A 27,100-nucleotide genomic window follows, 5' to 3' on the forward strand; every position below is an offset into this window, starting at 1 on the left:
AAACTCGCTGCCAACATGTCTGATACCGAGGAAGTGTAAGTAGAGAGAAAAATGCCTGTGTGTTCGTCTGTTCAGCTTGGCTCCATGCAGTGGAGACTGGGCATCTCCATGGGGTGGAGAGGCTGTGTCTGCGCTGTGCATGGCCCAAAGACCCTGAGGCAGTGGGGAAGGGGCGTCCTGGATTTTGGGTGTCTAAGGGACCATTGAAGTTCACCTGACACCCTCCTTGTCCAACAAGGGGCCCCCTCCAAACACCTCCACTCAGCTCCACACGTCCTTGGTGGCCATGGCACTACACCTGGAAGAGGGGGAATTAAACACACAGTGTAGCGGCGGAGCCACTTTTTGCCCTGATTTAACAAGTCTAGAGTAGTACAAAAAAACCCAATGTGGTCATTTGATGTTTATGCATCAGTAGGTACAGAGAAGAGATTTAGGGCAATCATGGGATCAGAGGCATCATGGACACACCTGTAATGGTCATTTAGTCCCCTCCTTTGCCATGAGGCAGGCTCAGATCAGCCTGTGTTGTTTTTTCCAGCCTGCTCTTTAAAACAATAAAAACTTGCCAAAGATGAGATTTGGCACCTTTTTCAAGCAATCTATAACTAAGATGTCCTTTGTTTAAGCTCTGGCCTCAGGGCAGCTCTGGGCTTTGGATTTCATGCAAGTGATGGTGGAGCAGAAGAGGATGGCAAGTGGAGGCAAGGAACAGGAACAGACCTTGAGACTGATGTTAGTACAGCCAAGGGATAAACGTTGAGCAGCATCTGGCTTATCCCAAATATTTATTAGACAGCCCCAAGGTTCAGGAAGCGTGGAGCACATCTGGATTGGTGTAGGTCATTGGACTTGCCTGGCACACTGGGGCTGAGGTCCAGCTTCATCAACCCCTGCACAATGCTTATCTGTAGGTATCATGTTATAGTCCTGTGGTGGTAGGATTATTCCTGGGTATGGATCCATACACACCAACAGAATGAGGAACACTATTAAAAATAAAACCCAGACCCAGTCACTTTACTAATCTTAAAATAAATGCCTGCTGGAAGAGCAACGGGAGAATAGGGGAAAGAGGAAGTAATGGACTTTAAAGAACAGGCCATTAGGTTGCTTCAGTATATGGTTTAAAGCTTGCTGATAATATGGAGTGAAAGGAATATTTATCTAGTTTCAATAACCTTTTTTCCTCTCTCGCAGGGAGCAAGGAGAGGGTAAGTCTTAAATCTGTCTTTAATTGCTTCCATGCAAGCCTGCAGCATTCGCTGACCGTGTCCGTCTTCTTTCTGGCCACTGTTGATATTTTCACAAAAAGTGCTGGTATGGTTAGACAAATCTGAGGTCTCCTTTTTTGCTTGTTTGTCTGTCACCAGCTTCTGGTGATCTTAGCTACTTATAGCCCCAAATCGATGCCCTGGTTGTGGGGTACACTGCTGTTTTTTGTAAAGACACTGCCATCTGCTGGCAATTTATTTGTGGCTTTTGTACATACTGTTTTCTGGTTTAAAACATAGAAACCCCAAATATACATAGAAACATATGTTTGTTTTCTTTGCTGCTTTTTTTTTTTCTTTTTCTTTTTTTTTCATATTCGGGGGCCCTCTCTGCTACCTCTTTCCTTCTAATGTGTGTGTAAACCTGAGCTCCTGTTGCCCAAGAACAAAATCAATACAATATTGTCATTTTATTTGCTATTTTACTTGCTGATTGGGAAGTGGCCTCTCAGAGGCCATCTTGCCTGGCAACCCTAGGAGTGTAAGGGGCTCTGCCATGGGTAATGTCCTACTGATGAGTCAAGGCTGATGGTTGATTTGTCTGCTTTTTTCCTCTATTTCAATGCAGAGGAATATGAAGAAGAAGGTAACAAAAAAACTTGGAACGTAATTTATCCTTCTTTGATTCTTGGTCCTGCTTTTTCTTGTCTGTATTTCACCCTTCTCTTTGGTGTTTGCTGCTAAAGGTGATCTGAAACACTCGATCAGTAAATCAGTCGGAAACCACAAGAACAGCCAAGCTGGGGCTGTGATGTGCCGAGCCTTCACGTTATCGTGAAACGCCGTATTTGTATGAGCCATAGGGGATGGTTGTAAAGCTGAGAGTTAACCTGTCTGTAAACTCAGAGAGTTTTAGAGCAGGTCTGGCACAGAGCCCACACAACATGTCACCTGTGAAATCCTGCCTTTCTCATCTTGGCAATGTCCATGTGTTGAGTTTAAACTTTGAAACTGAAAAGAAAAGCAGGTTGCCCAGCTCCTGGGGAGCATCAGACAGGGTACTGCTGAGGACAGACGAGGCGACGCAGGCAACCGACTGGCAAAGATGAAGTTTTTTAACATGCTTTTAGCTGGCAAAAGCTGATTTGACAAGCTGCAAGAGACAGTGCAGATCTAGAAAGATGGAGCATGAAAAGCCCTTCTCACCTGAGTTGCTTCAACTTTTGTAGGCAGCAGGGAGAGGAAGAATTGAAGATCTATTGGTGTATTTGCTGGGAACTTTTGACATATTGGCTTCAGTTCAGATGTGGGTAGCTGCTGGTCCTCCATCCTTTACCAAGGTGTCTGGGACAGGGGTAAGGGCCAGACTCTGGGCTTTCTCCTGGGATCTGCCCTTAGTGTCCAAGAGGTAAAGAGGAAAACTCTTTACTGGGAGGTAGATTATTGGCATGTGGAGGGTAGGAGACCAGCTCTGAGACAGAGACTTGCCCCTAAGCAGAAATATCCACCTTGTGGATTTTATACACAGCAGCTTTGGATTCCCCCAGATTGCTGCAACCAGCTAATTCTCATCAGTGATGGTGGTAACAGAGCTGTGATTGTGGCCGTGCTAAGAGTATTTCCTGCCCTAAAGTATATTATCCTTATGTCTCTAATTCCCCCAGCATTGCTCCCGAGGAGACCAAGGGCTCAAAAAAAGAAAACAGAGACACCAAATGGGTGGTAGAGGTGCCTTCAGTCATTGTCATGTCTCTAGTCCTGCCCGGGGTGGCAGAGCCTGGGAGGTGAAGGTGCTATTCATGCCCCATCCTTCATGCCTTGTCAAATGTCCAAAGAGTAAGCAAAGGGTGTTGCTCCTACAGACAAGCCTTCCTAAAAGGAGAAGCATTTCTTCTTGCTCTTCTCTTTCCTTCTCTGTCTCCTTTTGGGTTTCAAGAATTTAATGATTAATATGAAACTAATAGGCAGGTGACTTCCTATTTTTTTAATCTGCATGACCTTCTTCCCTGAGATGTATTTTTCTCCTTGCTCTCTGCTTCGGCTTGATCTTAGTGCTATCTTCCAAAGTCATCCATTTCCTTTCCATATAACTTCTCTCCATCACTTTCTAACCACCTTTTTTTTTTTTTCTCCAGGCCTAAGCTTACCCCAATACCAGTTTCTAACAGTTTTCTGTTTTCATTTTCCTGCTTGCTGTTGCTTTTTGTTCCATGACACTTGCTGCCTGAAGCTCATGAAGAAGGTATGTGACATGGCTTCTGCTTTCTTTCTCTCTCAGTATGGAGGAAGAATGTGTGTGAAGAAACCCAGAGCAAGTGGTTCACACCCAGTGGCCAGGACTCAGTCCTGAGCCACAGACATCAATGAAATGAGGGCATTGATGTCACTTATTGGGCTGGTAGGAAAATTGGCCTTTTTTTTTAAAAAAAAAGTATTATATGTAAATACATGCGTATATAAAATACAGTATAATGTATAATATATGTATATATGTATTATACATATAATGTATAATATTTTAGATATGTATACACACATATGTGTGTGTGTACATATATGCATATATGTATATGGAAACAAATATATATATTTTTTTTGGTCTTACAGTTTTTGCTGAACTGCTTGCCTTTTTTTTGTTTAAAATGGTGTCAAGTCCCTTCCTTTATCTCCAAAAGTTTAGGTTTTTCTTTAAAGGGAAGGGGACACACTGAAAAGTTAGTATCCATCTGTTGAAATTCAGATATGAATTTATTTGGAATTTCAAAAATTGATAAAAGTTGGTGAAATTTTTTACCATTTGAGAAAAACATTTAAAGCAAAAGAAATGCAGCAATTTTAGTTTTGGTTAAAAATTCACCAAAAATCAGTTTCAGGAAATTTCAGCCAGCTCTAATAATGAATAAAATATTGAATGCCTTTAACATGGTTTCCATTTGTGGTCACATTCCCATATTTCAGTAACATTTATAACCCCATGATATGCCCATAAAAATGTTAGTTTTAATTCTTTCTCACCCTGTAATTCCATCATTGTGTATTCTTACCCACAATGGCTTGGGAGCTTGGCAAACCTCAAGAATGTTCCAATAAGATATTTCTTGTTTTAATGTTCTCCTCCTATTCCCTTTGCTGCTGTTTTCCACCCGCAGAAGAGGTTCAAGAAGAAGGTATGTGAAACAGCTTCTCAGCCTCCCCTTTATCCCGCAGCAGCGCTTGGTGACGATGGGCACCTAGATTTTGCAACGTGGTAGAAGAAAACAAGAGGCAAGAGAAAGATGGATCTGCAGGCAGAGGGCTTCTCCGGTCTTTGCACACGTTGCACTGAGGGTGCCCCTCACATATCTGCGCACACACCTCCACTGTGGTTTTGGGGAGGGAGCAGCAGGGAAAATGCAGATACTATCCCCTCATCCGAATCACAGCAGGCACCCAGGCTGATTTTTAGCCTTGGGTGTTTTAAACACCTGCCATGGAGTAACTGGGGCCTGGCTGTAAAGGTTTCTATTGGATGTCAACTGGTTTCTCCTACATAGCTTGGCAGATAATGATTTGATGGATTTTGAAATCAAAATCCATCTGTGGTAAGGTATGTGTGTAGCCGTATGTTACGTAGTACATATTCTATAATATGTAATATTATATATAGTATATTGTATATATTATAATTTTATAAACTATAATATATAATATTATATATAATATAAACAACACTTCAGAAGGCAGATCTTGTTAGTTATTTCTATGTAGACGCTGGCAAGTAACCTCAGTGGGCTCCCCGTATTGCACATGGCATTCGCAAGTTGGGACACACAGGGCAGAGAGGGGCTGGAACAGAAACTCACCCTTTGCACATGAGAGGTCTGGGATGTGGTGCTCCAGGAAGGAGGAGCCAAAGGGTGCGTTGGTTCCAAATTTGCAAAGCTTTGTGCTGTGGATATATTTGAAACAAAGATAAACTGTTTATGACACCATGGGAGACCTGGTCTGAGTGGTTTGCAGGGTTTTTACAGCATCCAGGTCCTGAAGGTTTTACATTTCTTGTACCTGTGTGTGCTTTGGTTGCCTGTCTCCATTTTGTCTCCTCCTCTGTTTTTCTATTTCGTACCCTCTGTGTTTTTTCAGACCCCTCTGTTGCATTCACACACTCTTTAGTCTAACTGTTCTCATTTTCCATCTCATTGCTCTCCGTCCCTGCCACATCCCACCTGATGAAGCTCATGAAGAAGGTATGTGTCATCACATTCCGAATTGCTCCCCACTGGCTCCTTGGCAGTGGCGGGGGATTCAAGGGTGGTGCAAGAGGAGCAGGATCCAGTTATTTTGCCTTATTGATTCTGTTGTATTTGCTTTCCACCTTTCCCCCCTGACCGGCTCTGCCCCAGGATAACACATGGGAATGATCTGGGTGAGGGGTCTGGCGGATGTTGGCTCAGTGGTAACTCAGCCTCTCCTGCTGTGTGTGGAGCTGGCCATAAAGCCCATCCAGGCAATGGCAGTAGGCTATTCCTCTAAATCTGGAATTAGAGAGAAATTTTAGTATCTATTATTTGAGCTTTCTGTGAGATTTTTCCTCTCCAATAAGCTTTTGCTTCTTCCCTTCACATGGTGAAGTTGTTTCTCAACCACATGTGCCTCAAATTCCTTCCCTTCCTGGCCATTAGCGCATGCTTTACTGGGATAAAACTTTTCCCTCTGGAAAAAGTGTTTTCAGCCTGTGTAATATCAGCCCATGTAATAATGTGTTTCTCCTAATGTTCCCTTGCATCCTGTCCTGTGGCTCTTCCCACCTAAAGCAGCTCAGGAGGAAGATATGAGACACGACTCCTGAATTCCCATCTTTCGGAGTAGACTCTGGCTTAGCCAGTAAGCCATAAAATGGTACAAGGAAACAGGAGTTTAAAATAGGCAAATTAATACAGAATAAAACTTGCCACTATTTTGTGTTTTGTACTATTTTCCTTCATGTTCTGTCTTGACATTGGATGCACTGGCAATGCTATGTGGTAATTGTTGCATGAAAAAAAAAGCATGAAATCTGCTGGGAAATGTAAACCTCTTAAAAGGATGAAGACTGAGAAGTCTTCACTCTGAGACTGGTTGGGTGTTCCTGGAAGGCTTATTTTGGATGATTTGTGGTGGACTGGGCCTCTGGACGATGTGCAGATGTGCCCATGGTCAGTCCGCTGCTACAGCAGCTGCTGATGGTGCAACTGTGGAAGGATTCACCCTCCTTTGCTGGGCTGGCATTCTTATGATAGCCTTTCCACATGCCCTTTATTCAGCTTAAACCCTGTCGTATAAAGCAACTAGTGATAATTTTGATGCTTTAGCTTTGCAAATGATTAAAGATGGTTTTCTTCTTCATGAAATGGAGTTTTTAGGCCACTGTCTCATGGTAGTATGTGCAGCCATGTGCCACCAAAAACCTGCTGGCCTCAGGTTGTAAGTCCACTTGGGTGGGCATCAGGTTGTGAAATGGCATGCTGCTCCAGGCCTTATGCAGGACTGCAGGAAAATGCATATAAGAAAAATGTCATCTGATATGGCTACTTAAATCAGCTTTATGTTTTCAATATCCCAGACCATTTGTGTCCTCACTTCCAGTAGAGCTTTTCGTGTCTATATTCATTTTATTTCTTTGCAATACACTCTCAGAATTTCCCTCTTCCTACATTTTGTACGAGTGAAAGGTTGTTCTTATGTTTTTAATGCTCTTGTCTTCCTTTGCATTTTGCTCTGTGACTCTTCCCACCTGCTAAAGCTCATGAGGAAGGTATGTGCCATGACCTGCAAATTCTTCTGTTTCTGCCCAAAGTGGCAGTGCATGCAGGAACTCTGGAGGTGGTTGAAGAGGAGAGGATGCAAAACCATCCTCTGCACACTCACGGCTGCTTCGCTCTTGTAGGATAAGTGGTGTGATGAGTAATATGTACTAACTGATGTTTTGAAAGCAAGGCCGAAGCACAGGCTGGGCATGGCTTATATATTTCCCAGTGCTCTGATTTCTCTAACCAGGCTATCAGTATGGATACCAGTTGGTTCGGGGATAGTGTTCCCAAAAGCATTCCCTCTGTGCCATGCACTGGGGCTGGAGGTGGGACAGCCATGCCCTGTGGCAATGCCACATCCCTCAGTTGCATGCAGCTCTTCCTCCTGTCCCCCCACCACTGCGCAGAGACAAGACTCGCTGTTGCAGCAATGTGCGCTGATGTGGAGAGACTTGCTCCCGAAGTCGCGAGCAACAAGTGACACTGCATCATACCTAAATTTCTGTTGGGCTAAGAATTGGAACAAGTGGCATCATTTTGGTTGCAACATATTTGCAGAAAACGTCAATTCACAGAAATTATGTAGTTGCATGTATTTTTCTGTAACTATTGGCGTTTTTCTGGGTTAATGTACATTATGCAAAAATGAGGGTAGCAGGGTCACCTTTTTGCTTGACTTTACAACATCAGTTAAAGTCCAGATCTGGTAAGACAGTCTGCGTGATTAGCAAAATAGTAGGTCATACTTATTAAGGCATCTGCATGCCAGCTCAAACCCATTTACCTTTCAGCTACCCTCCTTCCCCTCTCTCTGCATGTCCCGCTAGGCTTTCATCAGGCAATTTATCCTTCAGGTTGGAGAGCAGTAACATTCTCATACTTACCTTCCTACATCGGTGTGCTATCCTACACACCAGTGGTGAAATTCTGGGCACTAAGGAAATCAATGCCAGCTCCTCCGAGCACATTGATTTCTGCAGAGGCTGGGATTTCTATGCACATGAATAAGTACAGGTTGTCTATACCCTTTTTGCACATTCAAACCTATGGGTAATGGACTAGATTTAGTACAAGTAAATATTTACTTCAGCCAAAGGCTACCAATGGCATTTGATTTACAATACGCATTTGCATATTTTATCTCCCAACGCTCCCTGTCCTTCCTCTCCATAATTATCCAATTTACATCCATATGTGCCCTCTGTATATTTTAATCTTATTAATAGTTTTTATCCCTTTAACCTCTCCACCCTGGCTAAAAAATACACACATATGTATTTTAATCATCCTGTGTTTCTCGGTCTAATTCTCTTATCTTTCCTTGCATCTTCTTCCCTGCTACTTCCCTCTTAAAGAAGTCCATGAACCAGGTATGTGACTTCTGAATTCCTCTGCATCAATCTGAAGGGTTATTGTGTCCTGGAAATTCAATTGCGCTTGGCAATTTCACAATCAGGTCATGCTATGAAATGGGACAAAATGAAAACTTTTCAAACAAACAAAGAAAAAAAGGAGGAAATTCTTGTTTAGCAGCCATTGATTTTTTATTATTATTATTTAGTTGAAACAAAAGATTTTTTTCCAACATTTTTTGTTTCATCTTTCCTCTGTGGAAAATTTCCAGATTTCCAAATGAAAATTCTATTTTAGATGCTTCTGAAGCATTGTCTTTATGGATAATATGAGGTACATACAGTGTAATGCAAGAACAAATCTGGGACAAGACATTGTCACGAGGCAAAAAATGAAAACTTTTTCTTCTAGAGTTGTTAATATCTATGCAACCTTTTAAGGTTGTGAAACTTTTTCCATTTTTTTAACGAAAAACTTCACAATGAGTTTTGAAATTAGTTTTGAAATACTGAAATTGAATTGAAACTATGCTTTCTGATGGAAAATTATACCAGTAACTCTAATATTATACTCAGGAATTCAAAGTTGGTGGAAGAAAACAGATAAAAATGAAATATTAATGATAAACTGTAACTAGCAGCTTCCTTACACCTTCTACCAGTAATAATTTCCTCTGCCCTCTGATACATAGTAATAAGGATAAGAGCTAACTGTTGCATGAAAAATGTGATAACATTTTTGTAAACAAATATCTCAATGTATAAGTTGTAATAATAGCCACTGACTGGACCTGGAGCCATCCTTAAACTGTGTACGGGAATGTTGTAATGTTTACTATCTGGAAAAGCAGAAACTGAAATTGCATCATTCCCTAAACTGTCTGTGACAATTATTCTGTGCCGTTTGGAGTAGCTTTATTGAAGCAGCCTCATCTCAGCAGCCACCCATCCGAGCTATTTCACTCTGCTGTCCACAGAGGGAGACCAGCCTCTTAGTTTAGATGAGATCACTGCTTGTGCCAGGGCTGAAGTGAGTGAGGTGAAAGCTCTCTGATTGATTTTTGGATGACTTAACACTTCAACATTTGTCTGTGTGCTGCTTCTCATTTCCCTCCTGTTCTCGCCGCTCCTCATTTCACATCCTTCTCTTTTTAACCACATTCATTCTTGTCTGTTATCCACTCCGAAGGTTTTTCTAACCTTGGTTTGCACAAGTTAAAGGTCATTGCTACCATCCCAGCTGCTTTGCCTGCCCCTGTACCTCTTTTCCCTTGTATTTATTGAACTGCTACCCGCTACTTGAGTGTTCGTCTCAAGGTTTGACATACACGAGCTTGAAATTTGTGCAAAACAGGTATTAATGTAATCTGCTTAACAATAAAGCCACACTCGCTGCCTCCCCATGCTTGCTTTCCCGTCTGTAATCATAACAAAAAGGAAAGTTTATAAAGAAGATGTAAATATAACAAACTTAAAAGAAAACTTTTAAGTAAAAGATTTACTTTCTTAGCTTTTCATATCAGTGTATGATTATTTAGTTTCACTGCTATTAATGATGTCTTTGTCTAACACAGGTTTAAGTCACAGCTTTGGCCTGCAAAAGTTCAGAGTTGTTGCTGTTGTGTGATTCTTGCTCTAATTCCTTTATCTTTCTTTGCTGGCACTTTGTCCTTAACCAAGTGCATGTGTATGACATCTAAATTCCTATGTATTAATCTGAAGCATCCCTGTACGTAGGAATTTGATGATGTTGAAGAAAACTACAGTCATGAAGAATCAATCCATTCTTAGGATTCCCTAAAACTTATTTTCCTTATAGGAAAGTATAATTATTGTTTGTAACTGAAGAACCACCTTCTAAGGAGCTTAGAAGAAGCATTTTAGTGCCCCTGAAAACTTGTAGGGCTGTGATTACACCGCAGCCAGGGCAGAGAGTGGGTACCTGAGCCTGAGCTGAGAAACACAAGCTGCTGCTGCCCACAGGTAATGCCTGCAGCAGGATCCTGGCACACAGGCTCGAGGGGTTTCTCCTCCTTTGCAGCCGATACTAGGCTTGTGTAGACCTGAATATTTCCAGTTCTGCAGAGTCAAGCCTCACATTTGACAGTGGAGGTTCTTAGGTGGTGGAGCTTGAGATGCAAACATGGAGATACATTGGAACAATACTTCCCTGCAGTAACACCTGTATCCCCATGCCTGCTCTGACAGCTAAAAGGCCACGTGCATAACTGAAACATAGGTTACACTGCACATTTGTAAAACTCTCTTCTTGGGTATGTTTTCTTTCAAATATAAGGATAGCCAGTGTTGCTACAGGCACCCCCTATTTATGCAGTTGCATGACTTATAGCATTTTAATTCATCACCATTCAAATTCCTTTTATCTTTCATCTCTATGGCATCCCCTACCCGTCTACTTCACACCTCACTCTCCTTTTCCACTCTTATTAACACCCTGTCCCTATAACCCACTCTGCAAATGGTACTCCTTCAACCCAGTCTTACCAAGGTTTGAGGTGATCCCCTCCTGAATAACTTATTTCTAATTCTTTTATCTTCCTTTCCTCTGTTTTTCCCCTGACACTTCCTACTAAATGAAGCCCCCCCTCCAGGTATGTGCTTTAACTTCTAAACTTCCTGGCGTCTGTCTGCTGGGACAGTGTGTGTGGAAAGCAAATACAAGGTGACAGGAGATAACAACCTATAATATCAGTTAAAAATAGCTTGTAACTTGCATGTCTTTTGGATTGTTGGTTTTGTAGCTTAATATTGTTTTTTCTCAGTAACATGAAATCAGCATTAAGGAGGAAGAAACTTACCTGTTGCATGAAAATTTCACTAAAAACTAGGGGAACACATATACTATCATGAAAGAATAGCTTAGCAAAAAGTGTCCTTGTGGAATGGGTTAAATTCTGCGCTGTGATATAAGTATGAATGTTTCTTCCTATAGCAGAAGCTTCATTTCAAACCTTGGGGCAGAATTTGGCCCGTTGACTGTACACAGGGAATATAAATACTGTGATATTTTGCATTATTGTTATGTCTGCTTTGCAAAATATTCAGTGGTGTGTGTACGGCTGAAAAGCAAAATCTGCCTTACAAACCCGCTTTGCTGATCGATTCTTGCTTTGCCGAAAGAGCAGAAGAATGAAATGTGGACCTGCACAGACTTTTAATGAACTTTTCTTCCTACAAAGTAATGCGTTTGTAATTCTACATTGCAAATGGATGTGAAGAACAGCAGTAGATTTATATAGACAACCAAGTTGTCATCAAGGAAGAAAATGGCCTGAGACATAGAACTAGAAAAGAGAAACGAGCTTCTTTGGAAGTTAGCTGAATGCTGATGATGAGTTACAGCAGGTATTTCAGTAGGTTTCCAAACCACACTGTGTTTGTTTAAAAAAACTGCAATACTGCTGTAGAAAAGGATGGATCTAATAGTGCTTTGAGAGTGCTGACTATGTTCATGTGCATATTTCAAATGAAGGTAAACCTTGGTACACTATGTTGTCAGGTTGTGCTTCATGTCATATAATGCTCATAAGTTTTTGGGTTTTTTTTTTAAGCACTGCACTATTATCATAAATATGCCTATTTCACCTGAATTCCTTCCCTGTCTCGTGACTTCTGTTTATATGCTATTTCATATGTAATTAATCTATTTTATCTCAGGTTTACTTCTTAACTTTGTTCACCTCTTCCCTTTTCCTCTCTGCCCCTCCTCCCCTTTGGCTCAAAAGCTCTTTTGATGTGTGAAATAACAAGTTTCTCGTTCTCATTCTCTTATTTTTCATCGCATCTTGTTCCATGACACTTCACACCTGAAGTTCATGAGCCAGGTATGTGACATGACTTCTGATTTACTCCACCAAGTTGCAACATGAGAGTATGCGTGTGTGTGAGGGAGAGAACAGGAGTCCTGAGTTGGTAGAAGAGAACAAAACAAGAGAAACAAATATTAACCACAATGATCACTTGCAGCCCTTTTCTCCTTTAATCTCCATGCTTACTACTACTTTAACCTTACAACATCTTTAACTCCTGACAGCCTCTCCAGATACCTTTTCTCCTTGCCTTAATTCACTAATTCCTTTATTTCCCCCCACCTTCATGCATTCCCTGGTCTCTTCTCAGGCTTCCAAGAACTTTAAATATATATTTTTTTTCTTTCTATTTCCTGTCTTTCCACCACTGCTCGCTCCATGCCACCAGCAGAGGAAGCCCATGAAGAAGGTATGTGATGCACCTGCAGACTCACTCTTTTTCTCTTTCAGTGCTGGGGAAAAAATGTTAAAAACACTGACCTTGTTCAATAGCCAAGAGAGCACGGAAGGGATATGGTCTCTCTGGATGGCTTTGGATGAACATGGAGAAAAGGGATGTATGTTTGTCAAATCAAATATCTAAAAAGGTGGTTTTTCTTCTTGTTTGATCTCCAGAGAGTCCAAGGTTCTCAACATAGCAGGGAGGGAGTGGGGAGAGTTGCTCTTAGGAGAACAGCGCTGGTTGTGGATTGACACAACTTCTTCTCTTTTGCTTTTATCTTTCAACCTACAGCTGAAGAAGGCGGTGAATACTATGACGGTAGCTCGATGTTGTCTTAGGACAACAAAGTCATCTTTCTGACATCTCACTCTTTTTATTTTCTTTATTTGTTTTTGTTCTTTACTCAATTTTAAACTCAGGAACTGGGCCAAAACCTCTCTGCTGCAAAGAATCGCTCACTGTGCATATCCAATCACCCTTGGGGGGTCACTATCATATTGAGAAGCCTGTACATCCTAATTAGGACAGTAGATAGTGAAAACCAAGCTCTAGAAGCTTCCTTTGGACTTGTCTTTTAGCTAGAACTTGTTGTGTCATACTCTCATCAGCAAACCTTCTCTATCCCCAAAAAGTCAGGAAAGTATCTCTTAAGTCACATTGGCATGCTTGAAAATGGAGCTGAGCCTTGCATAGATATGACTTTCTCACTCAACCTTAGAAGGTCATGGTCTCCAGGCTTGAATCTACAGATATTTAAACTTCTGCTCCTGTCATGCGCTTAAAATTGTGCTAAACATCAAGCATGTGAATAAATTTACTCAGACTGGTGAGGCAGGCCATGGGCTTAAGACAGTGTGTCCGTAATACTTGCCTGAGTGTGGGGGGAGCACATGCATGGGGACAAGACTCATGTGAAAGGGCCAGATCCAAATGCATGCAGGATGAGTTCTGCCCTCATATGTGGGCAAGACAACTTAGGCCCCAGGGCCAAATTCAGAACCAGTTTAAATGTATAGAAAGACTCTCACAGACTTTTACAGGCCTTTGAAGCAGCCCAGTTGTGTTCTGGCTGTCTCTACCCCTAGAGCACCCGGCCAGCTGCTTCAAAAGACAAAGCCCACTGCCACTTGAAACCACCCTGCATTTTCTGTGTTTCCTTGTTTTTGTTTGGTTTTGACAATTTTTTTCTTGTTTGTTTGTTTTAATCTTCTTGCTCACTTTTCAGGCTTTTTTCTTATTTAGGAGAATACCCTGAGGACCTTTCTGAACCCCTTTCTCTTTCTCTTTTTGTCTCTCCTTTTATTCTTAATAGTATATTGATTTTTTTTTTTCAAGGACACACTGTGAGTTAGAAATGTTGCTTCTGAGAGGTGGGATGAAGGGAGGGTGTTTAGGGATCTCTGCAGGAAGTAAAGGCACTTCAGATGGATTCACAAAAAAGGGGAGCACTCTGTTAATATCTCAGAGATCGGGCAGGAGAAAGCAAGGTTGTATTTATAGTGGTGTGTACTCTCCCTGTGTTAACCGTTTTGGAAACCAGAAACTCAGAGACTGTATCTCTAATCACCAAGGCAGTGAACTTGGATTTCCAGTGGCTCTTGCCTTCTTTTGGCAGGGTTGTATGTGGGGATTTTGTCACAGCTCCATGGTTCATGGAAAGAGTGACCAGAATGTCAGTCAAAATCCACCACAGGAACAGGAATTTGCTATGACAATTCTTGCTTGTCAACAAATTTTGGCCCAGTTCCTTGACTTGGTGTCTTGAAAGAAGGGGCATATCAAAATAAATCACATCCCTGGGCTGCTTTTGGTGCATACAGTATGAACCATGCTGGGTCATGCACTGCAAAGGACAAACATATTACTGTTCATCTTTTAATAAAAGCTCCTATTTATTTGTTATCTCCTTTCTGGTTTTCTGGAGGTACCTATATATATTCTAACTGAAACTTCTTATTTCAAGAACTAACCTTAATTTTTCTTTTATTTTTACAATTGTTTGTTGGTTTAATTAAGTTTAAAGTGCTGATTTGGTGGCAGCTGAAACCAAATTGACACAATCATTGACAGACAGTTGTCGATCCTGGTGACCAAGGTCAACAAACAAAACCAGTCATTTCCTGTCTATTTTTTTTCCTCTCTCCAAAATGTTACTAACTGGCAGCTTTAAGCTAAACAGGAATGTTTCTGAAAATCATGTAGGTATGTCACGAGGGAAGGGAACACTGTATGAATAACATCCCTGATAGACTGGTTAATTGTGATTATTTTTCCTGTCTCCAGATAAAAAAAAGCAATTTAACTAATGTGTTAAGAAGCTCACTGGCTATTTGAAAAGCAAAACAATTAAAAAAATAACTGGCAAAATATAGAAGTACACTGTTTGCTAATGGTATTTTTCTTCAGGAGCTATTTGTGTCTTCCTTTATACAAGTGCTCTAAAACACTTTTCTAATTACATGCTGTTTATTTTATTAGCATTGCTCTAGCATCCGTAGGCCACAATTGAGATATGTTTTGGTAGGTAGTGTTCTTGCAGTAAATGAGAGAAATGTACCCCCAAAATTTCATTACTGAAATTGGTATGGGAAAGTGTGAGAGAAAGGAAAGGTAGGTTTCTGATTTCTTTTATGCATCTCCCATGCCTTTTATCTCAATAACCCATTTCCAGCCACTTTCTCTGTTTTTTATTATCCAACATCCTTGCAACTGATGTCTCCACTAAATATTTTCCAGTATCAGTTTTTGCTATTCTTTTTCCTCTTATAATGTTTCACTTTGTTTTATCCTAGTCTGTTCAATTTGTTATTTCCAATTTCCTTCATCAGTCCCAAAACACCTGGATGCAAATATACATTTGAAAAAATATTACATGATATGATTATGATATGATATAATATGATATTATATGATCTAATATATAATAGCTTTCTCTATCATGATACAGACACCAGGGTTTGTGTACCCATTCCTGAGGGAGGCTATTTCTACTTTTACTTCGCAAAGCTGTTTGTTTTTACCAGATTCAATAGACTGTGAGCTTTTTACCTCAGTTCCTCCCACTGAACCAGTACAGGGAGAGTCTTGTACTGCAGAATCCAGCAGCATCCTTGAAAGTTCAAACGTAGCGTGTGGTTATGAAAGTCAACCTGGGCCCCTGTGAGACTGGGCCAGAATAAACACATAGGTTTAATTTACTTCTATTTGTGAGAATAACAGTGTTGAACTTACTGGCATTACACTGGAGTTAATAACTAAAATTTAAAAAGCAGAGCAAGGAGGGAAATTGATCACAAGCACAAATGTTAAGCAAGTGACTCATAAGATGGCACATTTCTGAGAGCATGGAAAGGTCAGTTGTTGCAAGGGAGCACTTCTGACTGCCGGGGGCCCAAGTTGACAGACTCTGTGATGGTTCAGCCTGCCCATCAGGGCACCACACCTCTCCTGGAGATGCAAAGATCATTCCCGTTAATGCCCATGGGAATTTTGCATGTACCTCAGCAAGAGAGGATGCTCACTAAGAGAGGAGAGCCTTTCCAAGCTGGGTTTGAGGAGCACCACACAGTGCAGAAAAATAAGCTGCTTCCTCATGGCACCAAGGTATCTCAGGGACATGTGCCCTAAGCTGTCTTGGAAGTCAATGAACCTAGAGAATAATGGGTGTCATGAAGCTTTTTTCCTCCTGGCCTCCATGTGAGGCATTTGAGCAGAAATGGTGAAGCCTAGTTATCATTGACATAACTTACGATTCAGTTTAACTTTAGCAAAAGAAAAGCTGATTAAAAAAGGCAATGTTTTCTTTTACCCTCCAGCCCAGCTGTCCTCCTTAGAGCTTTGGTCAGGATGGTTTGAGAAAAATAATTTAGCATTTATATGAAACCATTGCCTTCCAGATGCTACGTTTGAGACTTTTATATAGTCTCTTGATTCCTTTCTGCCAAATTCTGTTTCAAGGGTAAAAACAGTTTCACTCCTATCAAAATGGGTGTGTGAGTATGTGTATTTCTTTTGGAAGTGCTTGAGATTTAACCAGTTTCTCTGGGATGTTTCCCCTAGGATTAAGTTTCCCTTCCCTCCTTTTACTTTAGCAGCTGGCATGATCTCTGTTGTTCTAACTCTTCTCCCTCTTTTTCCTTTCCTGTTTTGCTCTATGTTTCCAAATACAGAGGAGAAGCCCAGAATAAAGTAAGTATGAGGGGCAGAGAGTTTCAAAACCGTGGGATCATTTTTCTCAGAAGCCCTTAGATTGTCTATTAGGCAAACGGCCACCAGAAGCCTTTATCCAACCCTCTCTCTTGCAACATCCAGCTGTTCCTGCATGCCTTTCCAGGATGTCTCTTCTGCCAGAGGACGCCTTAGCAGCAGTTACTGGCCAGGGTCTTAACATCAGTTCCTGATAGAGTCAGAGGACTCATGAACAGGCTGCCCAGGGATGTGGTGGTGTCACCATCCCTGGAGGTGTTTAAAAGACATATCGACGAGGCTTTTAGGGATATGGTTTAGTGCTAGATTTAGGTTATGGTTGGACTCAATCTTAAGGGCGTCTTCCAACCAAAATGATTCTATGATTCTATGAACTGTCCAAGATACAACAGTCCCCAAGATGCAGGTGGTTCAACTCTAAGTCCGCTGTGAGAGGCCATGGCTGGGAAACCATCTATCCATCCACCCATCCACCCATCCACCCATCCACCCACCCACCCATCCACCCACCCATCCACCCACCCACCCATCCATCCATCCATCCATCCATCCATCCATCCATCCATCTATCCACAATCGCTGACAGTAGGAAGGATGGCAAAGATTGGGCTGGGCTGACTTGAGCTTAACTAGATTTTCCCATGGACCTTCTGTCTCTGGGCCCCTGAACCTTCCCTTCCCACTCCACTAGCTGCCCGGAATGAAGAGTGCAGCTCTGCACCGACAGCCATGTGGGCCAATGTCTTTCCGTGTGGCAGGGAATGACCACAGGCTTTGGGAATGAAAAGGGTTTTTAGGGGCAACTCCCTGCCCTGCATGACCTTCCATGAGGGACAACAGTCCTTAGTGCTATTCTGGAGTAGTTTTCCATTGATTTGCTCTTTCACCCCTCTGTATCATCAATACTTCTCCTTGTCAGCATCATTCCAGAGGGCAGACCAGGTCAGGATGTGCTACTTAAAAAGCTGCCTGCTCTTTAAGATTTTTTTTGTTTATTTGTTTGTTTGTTTTTGATTTTCTGCAGACTAACTGCTCCTAAAATACCGGAGGGTGAGAAAGTAGATTTTGATGTAAGTATTCCTGAGATTGGCTTATTTTGTCTGTCCGTACCTGAGCCATACACATGTGTGCAAAGCCACATAACTCCTCCTTTGTTGGACAGTGCTGAGGATAAAGTCAAGGACAAAAATATGGATGATTTGTCACCTCTTTTCGGTGAAAGGCTACGCTCTGCTCCCTGAAACTCTCTGAATACATTTGTTGCTAATGTGACTAAACTAAATTGTTAATTCATGGGGTTTTTTCGGTGTTTTTTTTTGTTTGGTTGGTTGGGTTTTTTTGGTCCTTGAATCTTTGAAGCCAATATATGAAGAAAGGAGAAAGTAAGTGGTTTAGGAGCTCCCAGATCCCCATTGTTTGAAAGTTACAGGTTGAAATAAAGCTGTTGCTGAGAAATACCACCTAAAATGACAACAGAATTTTAATAATAAAAAGAGATCCAAATACCTTCCTAGAAAGTTGATTGAAAAATTAAGAAACTCTGGAGCTGTAAATCTCCACAGAAACATCTTCTTTGTCCAAAAATGCAGGAGCATTTTCTAGGTAAGATTCACATTCCAAAGTGAAGAGGAAGCAACAAAGCATATGCAAAGAGGAGGCAGCTTAGCAAAGCCATGGATAAAATATGGTGTAGGGGAATGGGAGGTGTGGATTCTGTTCCCTTCTGGGGTCCTGACTGTCACTGGATGAGTCTGTTGCTGACCTGCATCAACAGCCATTTAAGCTAAACCCATAGATTTCTCTGGATATCTGCAGACAGTTTCTGCTTTTGTTTCTCTGTGTAGGCAAGGTGCTGGGAATGTTCAGGGCATGTTCCCAGAGCAATATGGGGTGGCTTAATGCATTTTCCTGCTCTCCTAGGACATCCAAAAGAAAAGACAGAACAAAGATCTGATTGAACTGCAGGCCTTGATTGACAGCCACTTTGAAGCCAGGAGAAAGGAAGAGGAAGAGCTGGTTGCTCTCAAGGAGAGAATTGTGAGTCGTTGTATTGCCATTTCCCTGTATTAGATTGAGAGATCCTCTGTAGATGAGAAGTTGAATCCATTAGTCCACTGTCAGAGCTTGGCAGAAAGCTGTACTGCCATGTACAGAAGAGACTGCTCGGGTCACCACCAAATGGCTTAATCCCACATCTGTCCCCTTTTTGATCCTCTTGTTTTACATCTGGGAATTGCACATTAAACCCTTTTGCGTGTTCTGGCAAGGGAGTAGGTGGCTCACTCTCCAGGAAACAAACCTCTCGGTGGTGGGGCATGATACTAGAGGTAGGTAAAGCCACAATAATGACTCAATGCCTCTACCACTGCTTCTTCTTGCAGGAGAAGCGCAGAGCTGAAAGAGCAGAGCAACAGAGAATCCGGGCTGAGAAGGAGAAGGAGCGTCAAGCAAGGCTTGCGGTAAGTGTCCTTGCATCTCTGTCCTTGTCTCAGCATCGTATTGGAGGCGATCTCTAGAGACAGAAAAAAAACTACAGGTTCTGCCTCTCTCAGTTTGGAGAAGAAATGACCACCCTCTTAAAGCAAGGACAGGAAACAGGAGCTGCCAGTTCTTATCAACACACTTACCTGATCACATTCCCTGCAATGACACTGGCTGCTGGGGAAGCTGTGAGTCTCTCCTGGAGTAATTCGCTTCTGTGTGTCACACTTTACAGGAGGAAAAGGCACGGAGAGAGGAAGAAGATGCCAAGAGAAAAGCTGAGGATGATCTCAAGAAGAAGAAGGCTTTGTCCTCCATGGGTGCCACATACAGCAGCTATCTGGCTAAGGTAAAAAGCATGAATCAGCGGAAGAAATATGGAAGCATTAAACCATGGGGTTAACTGGGAACGGTCTTTATTACAAAACAGCTTGCCTTTCCTTCTACTGGATCCCTAGCAGCTTGTCTTGTATGCTCTGTCACTGAAATAATTTCATCATTTGATGTTCTGAAAAATAGGCTGATCAGAAGAGAGGGAAGAAGCAAACAGCTAGAGAGACGAAGAAGAAGGTCTTGGCAGAGAGACGCAAGCCCTTGAACATTGACCACCTTAATGAAGACAAGCTGAGGTAACATGCTTACCTTAACTTACTGAATGTAATCCACTGAAATTTGGTCTGACTGTCCTGGAGTAGAGGCAAATGAGGTAGAGGAGAGGACCATCCTTGAAATTCATCACGGGACAATGTTAAGTTGTCTCTTTACTTGTTCTGGAGAATGGAGGGGAAAGGAGACATGGGGAATTGCTGAAATGGTTTAGTAGCCATCTAGCCATGCTCCTGGCATAGTTCCATTAGCCTCTCCTGCTAATTAGGATTAGTAGTTTACAGGACTAGGTACAAACTTTAAAGCCAGCTCTGAGATTAGTTGAACAAACCTACAGATTGGTGTCTGTAGCATTCTCAGGGATGAGCTGAGCTGCTAAGGTATGAGTATGGGTCTCCGTGGAGGCTGGAGGCTTGGAAGCCAAGTGCTCTGTTGCAGAGCAGTCAACAGATGATAGTCTGGATTCCACATATTGGAGTTTACACATAATTGAAAGATGAAGTGGGCTCACAGCCCTGAAACAGATGAGATTGTGCAATGGCAGGTGCTTTGCTCATCTAGGTGGCCTTCAGAATCCTCCTTCCTTCTCATCTGATTTCCCTGGACTCTCTTCTTTCAGTAAGAGTGAGCAGGAGAAGTAAATCTGTAGAAAATATGTTAGTGTGTGATACATACAAGAGTGCAAGGTTCTTGGGTGAGAAGGTAAGAAAAATGTGACCTTGAAAATGTTGAGTAGCTTTTCAGAGGATTGAAAGGGTTTGCAGGAAATGTGTGAACTGCATTAAATAAAAGGTAAAAAGCCTCATTACTAGTGATGTGAAAATAGTAGAAAATATATGATGTGATGTGTTCCTCTCATCTTCTTTTCCCCATAAATACATAGGGACAAGGCTAAGGAACTGTGGGACTGGTTATACCAGCTGGAGAATGAGAAGTATGACTTTACAGAGCAGATTAAGAGGAAAAAATATGAGGTGAGTTGAGAAGCCATTTTGCTAATGGGACTGGGTCCAAAATGTAAAAATCTCTGTAACTCCCCTGGCAAAAGCCATGTGGTGACATCATTTGGGTCTCCAATGCCCTTATGCAATATTTAAACAGCAAGACACCTGGAACTGCCTTCCCCTAACATACATACTTGATCTGGATCTCACATTTTAGGCTGAAATAGACCACTCTCAAGGTTTTCAGTGCCCCATGGAAAGGCAATCCCAACAGAAAATGAACTCTCCACCCTCTGCCCAAACATATCTTGTTTATTCTTGTTTATCTATAGGTAGTCGTGGCCTGAAAAATCAGTAACTCTCAAATCACTCACCTCCATTGCAAAGTAATATTTTCAAATCCGTCTTTGATTTCACACTTGAACTTTGTAAGTTTTATTCATAACCCAGACAGATTCCCTGTGGACTGAGCTCTCTGGAATCACTGAAAACTGTCTCCAGACAGCAACACCTGACTGAAGTGTCATATGGTAACAGAAAGTGGATGCGTTTCCATTACAGTCACAGGACAGGGCTGCACTCACCTATGTCAGGTCTCAGTGGCTGAGAAATCCTACTGGATCTCTCACCACCTAACTCTCCTTTTAATTCCCAATCACACAGACACAGACTGACAGGGAATGAGCAACACCAATGTAACTATCTCAATCTCTCTTAGATTTTAACAATGCGTTGCAGGCTGCAGGAGCTTTCCAAGTTGTAAGTACAATGAACTTGCCTGTGTAACAGCAGCAGCAAAAGCTACCAAATGCATGAGCCTGCCGCATGGTCAGGTGCCAGACAGAAACTGGCACTTGGCTCCAAGTGCAGAGAGAAAAGAGAAAACTGGATCTTGTGTCTCTGCCTTCCCTTCCTTTTTCTCTCCCTTTCCATTCTTTGAAAAGAGATAAAGCAGTAATGTAGGAAAACAGTCAGGGTCCAACAGGGATGTGGCTAAAGAACAGAGCATGCAACCCACTCAGACCGTCACTAAAATAATTCCCTATCCAAACCTCTGTTATTACATGTGTGGTGAGTCGCCCTGATGCACCTAGGATACATGCAGAAGCTTAAGGATGCATGTGTAATAGCTTGGATATCATTCAAGAAAGGAAAGGTTCTCCACCTTGTGGCTACATGCTTATCCAGATCCAAAATATTGGATATGGCTAGCTTAAAGATAACAGGTCAGCTGGGTGTGGAACAACAGGAATTAAAGCAGTGCTAGCAGAGATGTACATGCTATGGTAATTAAACCTTTGCATAAATAAAGAGAGGGGTGGCTGCTGATGAAAAGCAAGGAAAGTCCAAGGAATTAGCAAAATAGAAGGAAAATGCACACTTGAGATTGTAGAAGAAAAGTGGAAGAAAAAGGCAAAAAGTGAGGAGAAAGGTAAGTGAAAACACAGAAGGGAATGAAGGAGACTCAAGCGAGGATGCAAGGGAGAGACAAAGGAAGGAACTGGGACACACAGGAGTGGAGCTATTTAGCTCTAGTATCTGTTGCTCTTTGGTGCTTCATAGGAGAGTGAGTGCTATAGTCACTATCACAAGGTTATCAGTCAAGGTAAGTCTTAAGTCTTTGGGTCAAACTGAAGACAGCTGGTTCTCCTCCATACGTGGGAAAAATACTTGGTTGCAAAAAATAATCTAAACCACTGCTGCAGATATTAAAACTTCCATGAGTAAGTACAAAAGCAGCCGATCTGCTGATCTTTCCTTCCTTGTGTTGTCCTGTTCCTGCTAATGTTTCAGTCTCTTATTTTGTTTCTGTTTGCCATGGAAAAACACGAGCCAGGAAATACTGATTGTTGAGCCAATCTGAATGTATGAATTTTTTTTTCTTGTTTCACACGTGCCGAATGTCAAGTGCCACTTTATATACTCAAATGTTGGGTCATCAGTTCTTGGACCTGCAGAGCCAGTAGAGAACCCTGAATTACACCAAAAGCAGAAACAAGTGCATTTTTCCACCCAGGAAAACTAGGTAGAACTTTGATTCAGTTGCAAATGAGAAGGTGAAGGGATAGAAGAGGGTTCTCTATTACACCCTAGTTCCTGTGGGCTTTTCCAGTACCTGAGCTGGAGGAGCCCAAGGATTTCTGTACTGAGTCCGGGGCTACGGGCCAGGACTGAGGTGCTAAGTCAGGCCATGAGGTGCACATCCTGTGTAAGGTAGGTGTTTGCTTTCCCATGCATCAGGTTGAAATATGCAGTTTACCTGTGGCTAAACAAAGAGATGCTCTGTCTTATAGGACAGACTCTCTAGTGGCTTGCAGTTGTCAACAGAGCTTGGGAAGGTGTTCAGAGCCCCAACTCCAACCTTTTCCTCTGTGGCCGCTCAAGCTCTCCTTGAATATTTTCTTCAGCCCCTTTGAAAGTTGTGGCTGGGAAGGTGGTGACTGCTGCAAGCTCCTCACCTCCTGCTCTCCCAACCAACAAAGGTACTCCAGCAGAATGTGTGATCCATCTTCCATTCTTGAGGTCCCCATCCAAACCCCACCAAAGCTCTTTGAGCTTATACACGTCTGAATGTGAAAAGTGGAGGAAGAGTGAGAAGGTGAGATTGACACATACAGGTGGATGGGGCCATGCAAGAACTTTCTAGCTGGCCATGGTGATGTTCATTCCAGTTCACTTGCCTGCGGTTTGACATGTGAGTGCACAGGATTAATTCATATACATAGGAACTCTTCTAGTAAGGATTATAAACATATAGCTTTTCTTTCCCTTGACATATGAAATTGGCTTGGATTGATTTCCAGGGAACATTTCTCTCCTTCAAGCAAGGGTGAGCTTTTATTTCAAAGTAAGTATTAATTCCTACCATAGGCACCTGCTTCCAGCACTTCATCAGGTAAAACTCCCCTCTCTGTGAGGGAACAAGGTTTCTTCATCTCTAAAAACCCTGGTCATGTATGTTGTTTGCAGATTGTCACCCTCAGGAACCGGATTGATCAGGCTCAGAAGCAGTAAGTACCTATATCCCCTTCCTAGCTCCTGGCTTGGGGATATCTCCTCAGTGTTCAAAGTAGTTGCTTCAGCCTCAGCACCGACATTTTCTTGTTGCAATGAAATGAGGCTAGAGATGGAAGGGCAACTCCCATACTGCCTCACATTGAGAAAATGAAGGGGAAACTGAAGTGAATGTAACAGCTAACAAGACCAAATCTTGTTTCTTCACACCATGTCTGCAAAATCTCCGTCTGTCTATTGCTGGGGTTTTCAAACACCTGACTAAGGTGCTTTGAATACTTGAGAGAACACAACCATTGTTTACAAAGGGTAAACAAGTGGTTGCTAAGATTGTAAGGAATGGTGTGTAACAAGACTAACATCGTGGGATTACTGCTGTGAGCTCTTTTCACTCATTGTCTCTCTCCTACTTTCCTTCACCATAAGACTTCTATTTCATTAGATTTTTTGTGTCTTATGTCTTTAACTATTCTAGGTGTTTACAGTGAACTTACCAGAGACCAGGGCTAGACAAAGCCTGAGGGCTAAGGCATGTAGAAAACTAACAGACACAGAGAAGGAACTTCAGAGAAGCAAGAGCAAAGAGCTCTGCAGTGGTGGGATTTGATCTTCACTGTGCTTCTGTATCTCCTTAGCAAAGTCATTCCAGGAATGAAGTGGTGGTCTTTGGTGACATCTTTGGATGACAGGAGTGACCAGACACTGCCTTCCCACTTCATCAAGCCACTCTGCCTTATCAAATGAATTTAACACTGGGGGCTCAGTTGTCTTGTAGATGCCAAACATAAGGCTTGACCTTCCCATGGTATTTTCTGTACAGAGCTGTAGGCTGATAAACCTCAGCAGAATGTGCAGCTGCAGAAGGATGCCATGGTTTATCTGGTTGTTGCTGCTATTATGAGGGGCACTGCCACACCACCCACAACAGGTAGTACCGTTACTGCATGCTTGTTCCCACAAAGCACATGATACTCTCTCAGGACATCGTTTTGAAAGGTTTCACTGAGAAGCCCACAGCTCATGAGATTTCTGTGTACTTAAATTTCTATCCAGCCTAGACTGTGTCATTCCAAAGCAATGTCTGCTAATGTGTTATACAAGGATCAAGTGATCCTTTTGCTTCAGACTTTATTAAGTCTCCTTAAGCACACTCTAAAGGTTAGGCATAACATCAAACATCACAGGCGCTTGTGGAGATTAAAGGGCTCTGCCTTCATTTGAGGAGCTATGCAGGTCCTGTGCTGGATTTTGAATCCGTGGAAAGGCTGGGAAAAGGGACACCAAGGTGAATTTAAGATAAGCAGAAAATGCTCTGCTCTCTGTCGTGTAAAAGCTCAATTTTTTTAGTGGACCAAGTCTAACTTGGTCAGAAGGTAAAGTATCCACTATGTGTATGTCTGTGTCACTGTGCTACATCCTTCTGTAAATGGCTAGTACACTTGAATCAATCCATGGGGCAACATCACAAAAATCTTCTCAGATGTGTTGTTCACATGTTTTTCTGCTCCTTGGAGGAAAGGCCTCTCTGTTGATAACAAGGCCTCACCACCTTGTGCTTGTCCCCCAACCCCATTCTCTGCCACGTCAGAGAGCTGCCCCCAGTTTGCATGTGCTTTGGTTCAAGAAGCAGCCTTATCATTGTGTGTGTGAGATGGAAAGGTTTGTTAGTGTCCTGAGCCCCAAAGGCCGAGGTGCTGCCTATGGGAGCCGGTGCAGAATCTAACCCAACTAACTTCATGCCTGGCCCTCTCTGACTCCAGGCATGTCTGCTTCTCAGACAGAAGGTAAGTGGCTTGCATGTAGGATTGCCCTTCTGTATGCAATAAGACACTGTTTGGAGAGAGTTTGCCTCAGGTGCTTTGCATGGGGAGCATAGCTGAACTGCTCCCACACATACCATGAGCAGGACAGGAATACTGATTTGAGGGGAGGCCTAAAAAGTTGTTTGGACCATTTTGGAAGATCTTGCTCATGTGATGTAAGGAAGAAGCCACTCTGCCTCTGCTAGAGCAAAGCCATTCTTAGTTGCATTTAAATTATTACTCAGCTTTTTGCCTCCACTATTAGATGATGAGAGCATCTGGGGAATTTGACCAGAGCTCCCCTATGGGGAAATTTTCTCCAGAAATATCTCTGAATACTAAAATCCAGACCATAGCAGAATTTAATTCAGGAAGCATCAAGTCTGTGGCTGGATAGGCCTATCATTTTGTCTTGAGACCACCTGGACTTTTGTACTGATAATGCAGGAATCTGGAAGGGTCTGCCTCTTTCAGGCATGCAGATCCTGGCCTTTCACTAGGAGCCTGAGGAGGAATCTCTTTGCACAATATCAGCAATATTTTTATCAGGATGTGCACAGAGCATAGAGGCAGGTGTGCCCAACACGTGAGAAGTGAAAGCGACTCAATCCTAATCTGAGAGTCAGCAATGCACAGTGGTCACAGAGCCCCACCACTTCCATCATGTTTACATGTTTTTCTTTCCTTTTGCATTGTAGCAGCAAGAAGGCAGGAGCCAAGGGCAAGGTTGGCGGGCGCTGGAAGTAAAGAACCAGTCAGGATGGCCCTTGGTGGCATGCCAAATCACTGCTGGTCTCCTCTTTCTTCCTTCACCAATCACTTGTGTTCCCACGCCTCAACGATAACAAAAATCGCAACATCAGCCTGGGTTGGCTATAGCTGCTGCTTTTCTTCTTTTTCTTCCTGGAGGAGTCTGGCTGCTTCCTCAGTCAAAAGGAAGCAGATTCCCTGTAAAACTGAGATGACTCCTTGCTGGCATCTTCAATTCCTGCTGAGCATGTCCTTTATCCTCCTGTTACCAGCCCTATGCTGTCCTGTAGATTGCTGTGTACAAATCTCTGGATTTTGTAAATAAAGCGCAACCAGTACCTACTCCAATGACAACTCTCTGAAATGGTGTTTCATACTTTATTTAATCGCATCCCATTTTGCAAGGATTTGGGAATTGTCAAAATCCTTATTTAATATCATTTGGTCCAGCTCTACAATTGGCAGTGAGGCACAGTATCATCAACAAAGACCCTGGATCACAGGCCCATTTTACAGCCAGCATACAGGCAGATAACAAAAGCCAACTTTATTCTGGGGTAGCTCATAATCTGGATGCCAAATGTAGTTATCATTGAGTGCTGAAGGGAATCAAAGAATTAGGAATAAAGGAACAAATCCATAGAAGTACATATCACAGTACAATACAGAGACTGATTCATTCAAATATTA

General features: G+C 42.3%; 1 protein-coding gene across 1 annotated transcript; it reads left to right on the forward strand.

The window, feature by feature from the left end:
- Positions 1–26,758, forward strand: TNNT3 (troponin T3, fast skeletal type). Its single transcript, XM_082059178.1, has 12 exons — positions 1–35; positions 1,201–1,214; positions 12,553–12,573; positions 16,776–16,794; positions 17,837–17,882; positions 18,733–18,849; positions 19,194–19,271; positions 19,529–19,642; positions 19,813–19,922; positions 20,783–20,873; positions 21,562–21,602; positions 26,359–26,758. The coding sequence occupies exons 1-12, from the start codon at positions 16–18 to the stop codon at positions 26,405–26,407; spliced, it is 720 nt and encodes a 239-aa protein (XP_081915304.1). The 5' UTR covers positions 1–15; the 3' UTR covers positions 26,408–26,758.
- Positions 26,759–27,100: the final 342 nt, after the last annotated feature.

This window comes from Streptopelia decaocto, assembly GCF_964273445.1.
Source record: "Streptopelia decaocto genome assembly, chromosome: 7".
In the NCBI taxonomy this organism is placed as follows: Eukaryota; Metazoa; Chordata; class Aves; order Columbiformes; family Columbidae; genus Streptopelia; species Streptopelia decaocto.

What these genes read in the sequence shown, in the direction of transcription:
- TNNT3 (XM_082059178.1), top strand. Translation starts at nt 16, where the DNA reads ATGTCTGATACCGAGGAAGT. An exon ending in ACAGCAGCTATCTGGCTAAG is followed by an intron (nt 19,643 to 19,812) that starts GTAAAAAGCATG and finishes TCTGAAAAATAG; the next exon opens with GCTGATCAGAAGAGAGGGAA. An exon ending in CTTAATGAAGACAAGCTGAG is followed by an intron (nt 19,923 to 20,782) that starts GTAACATGCTTA and finishes ATAAATACATAG; the next exon opens with GGACAAGGCTAAGGAACTGT.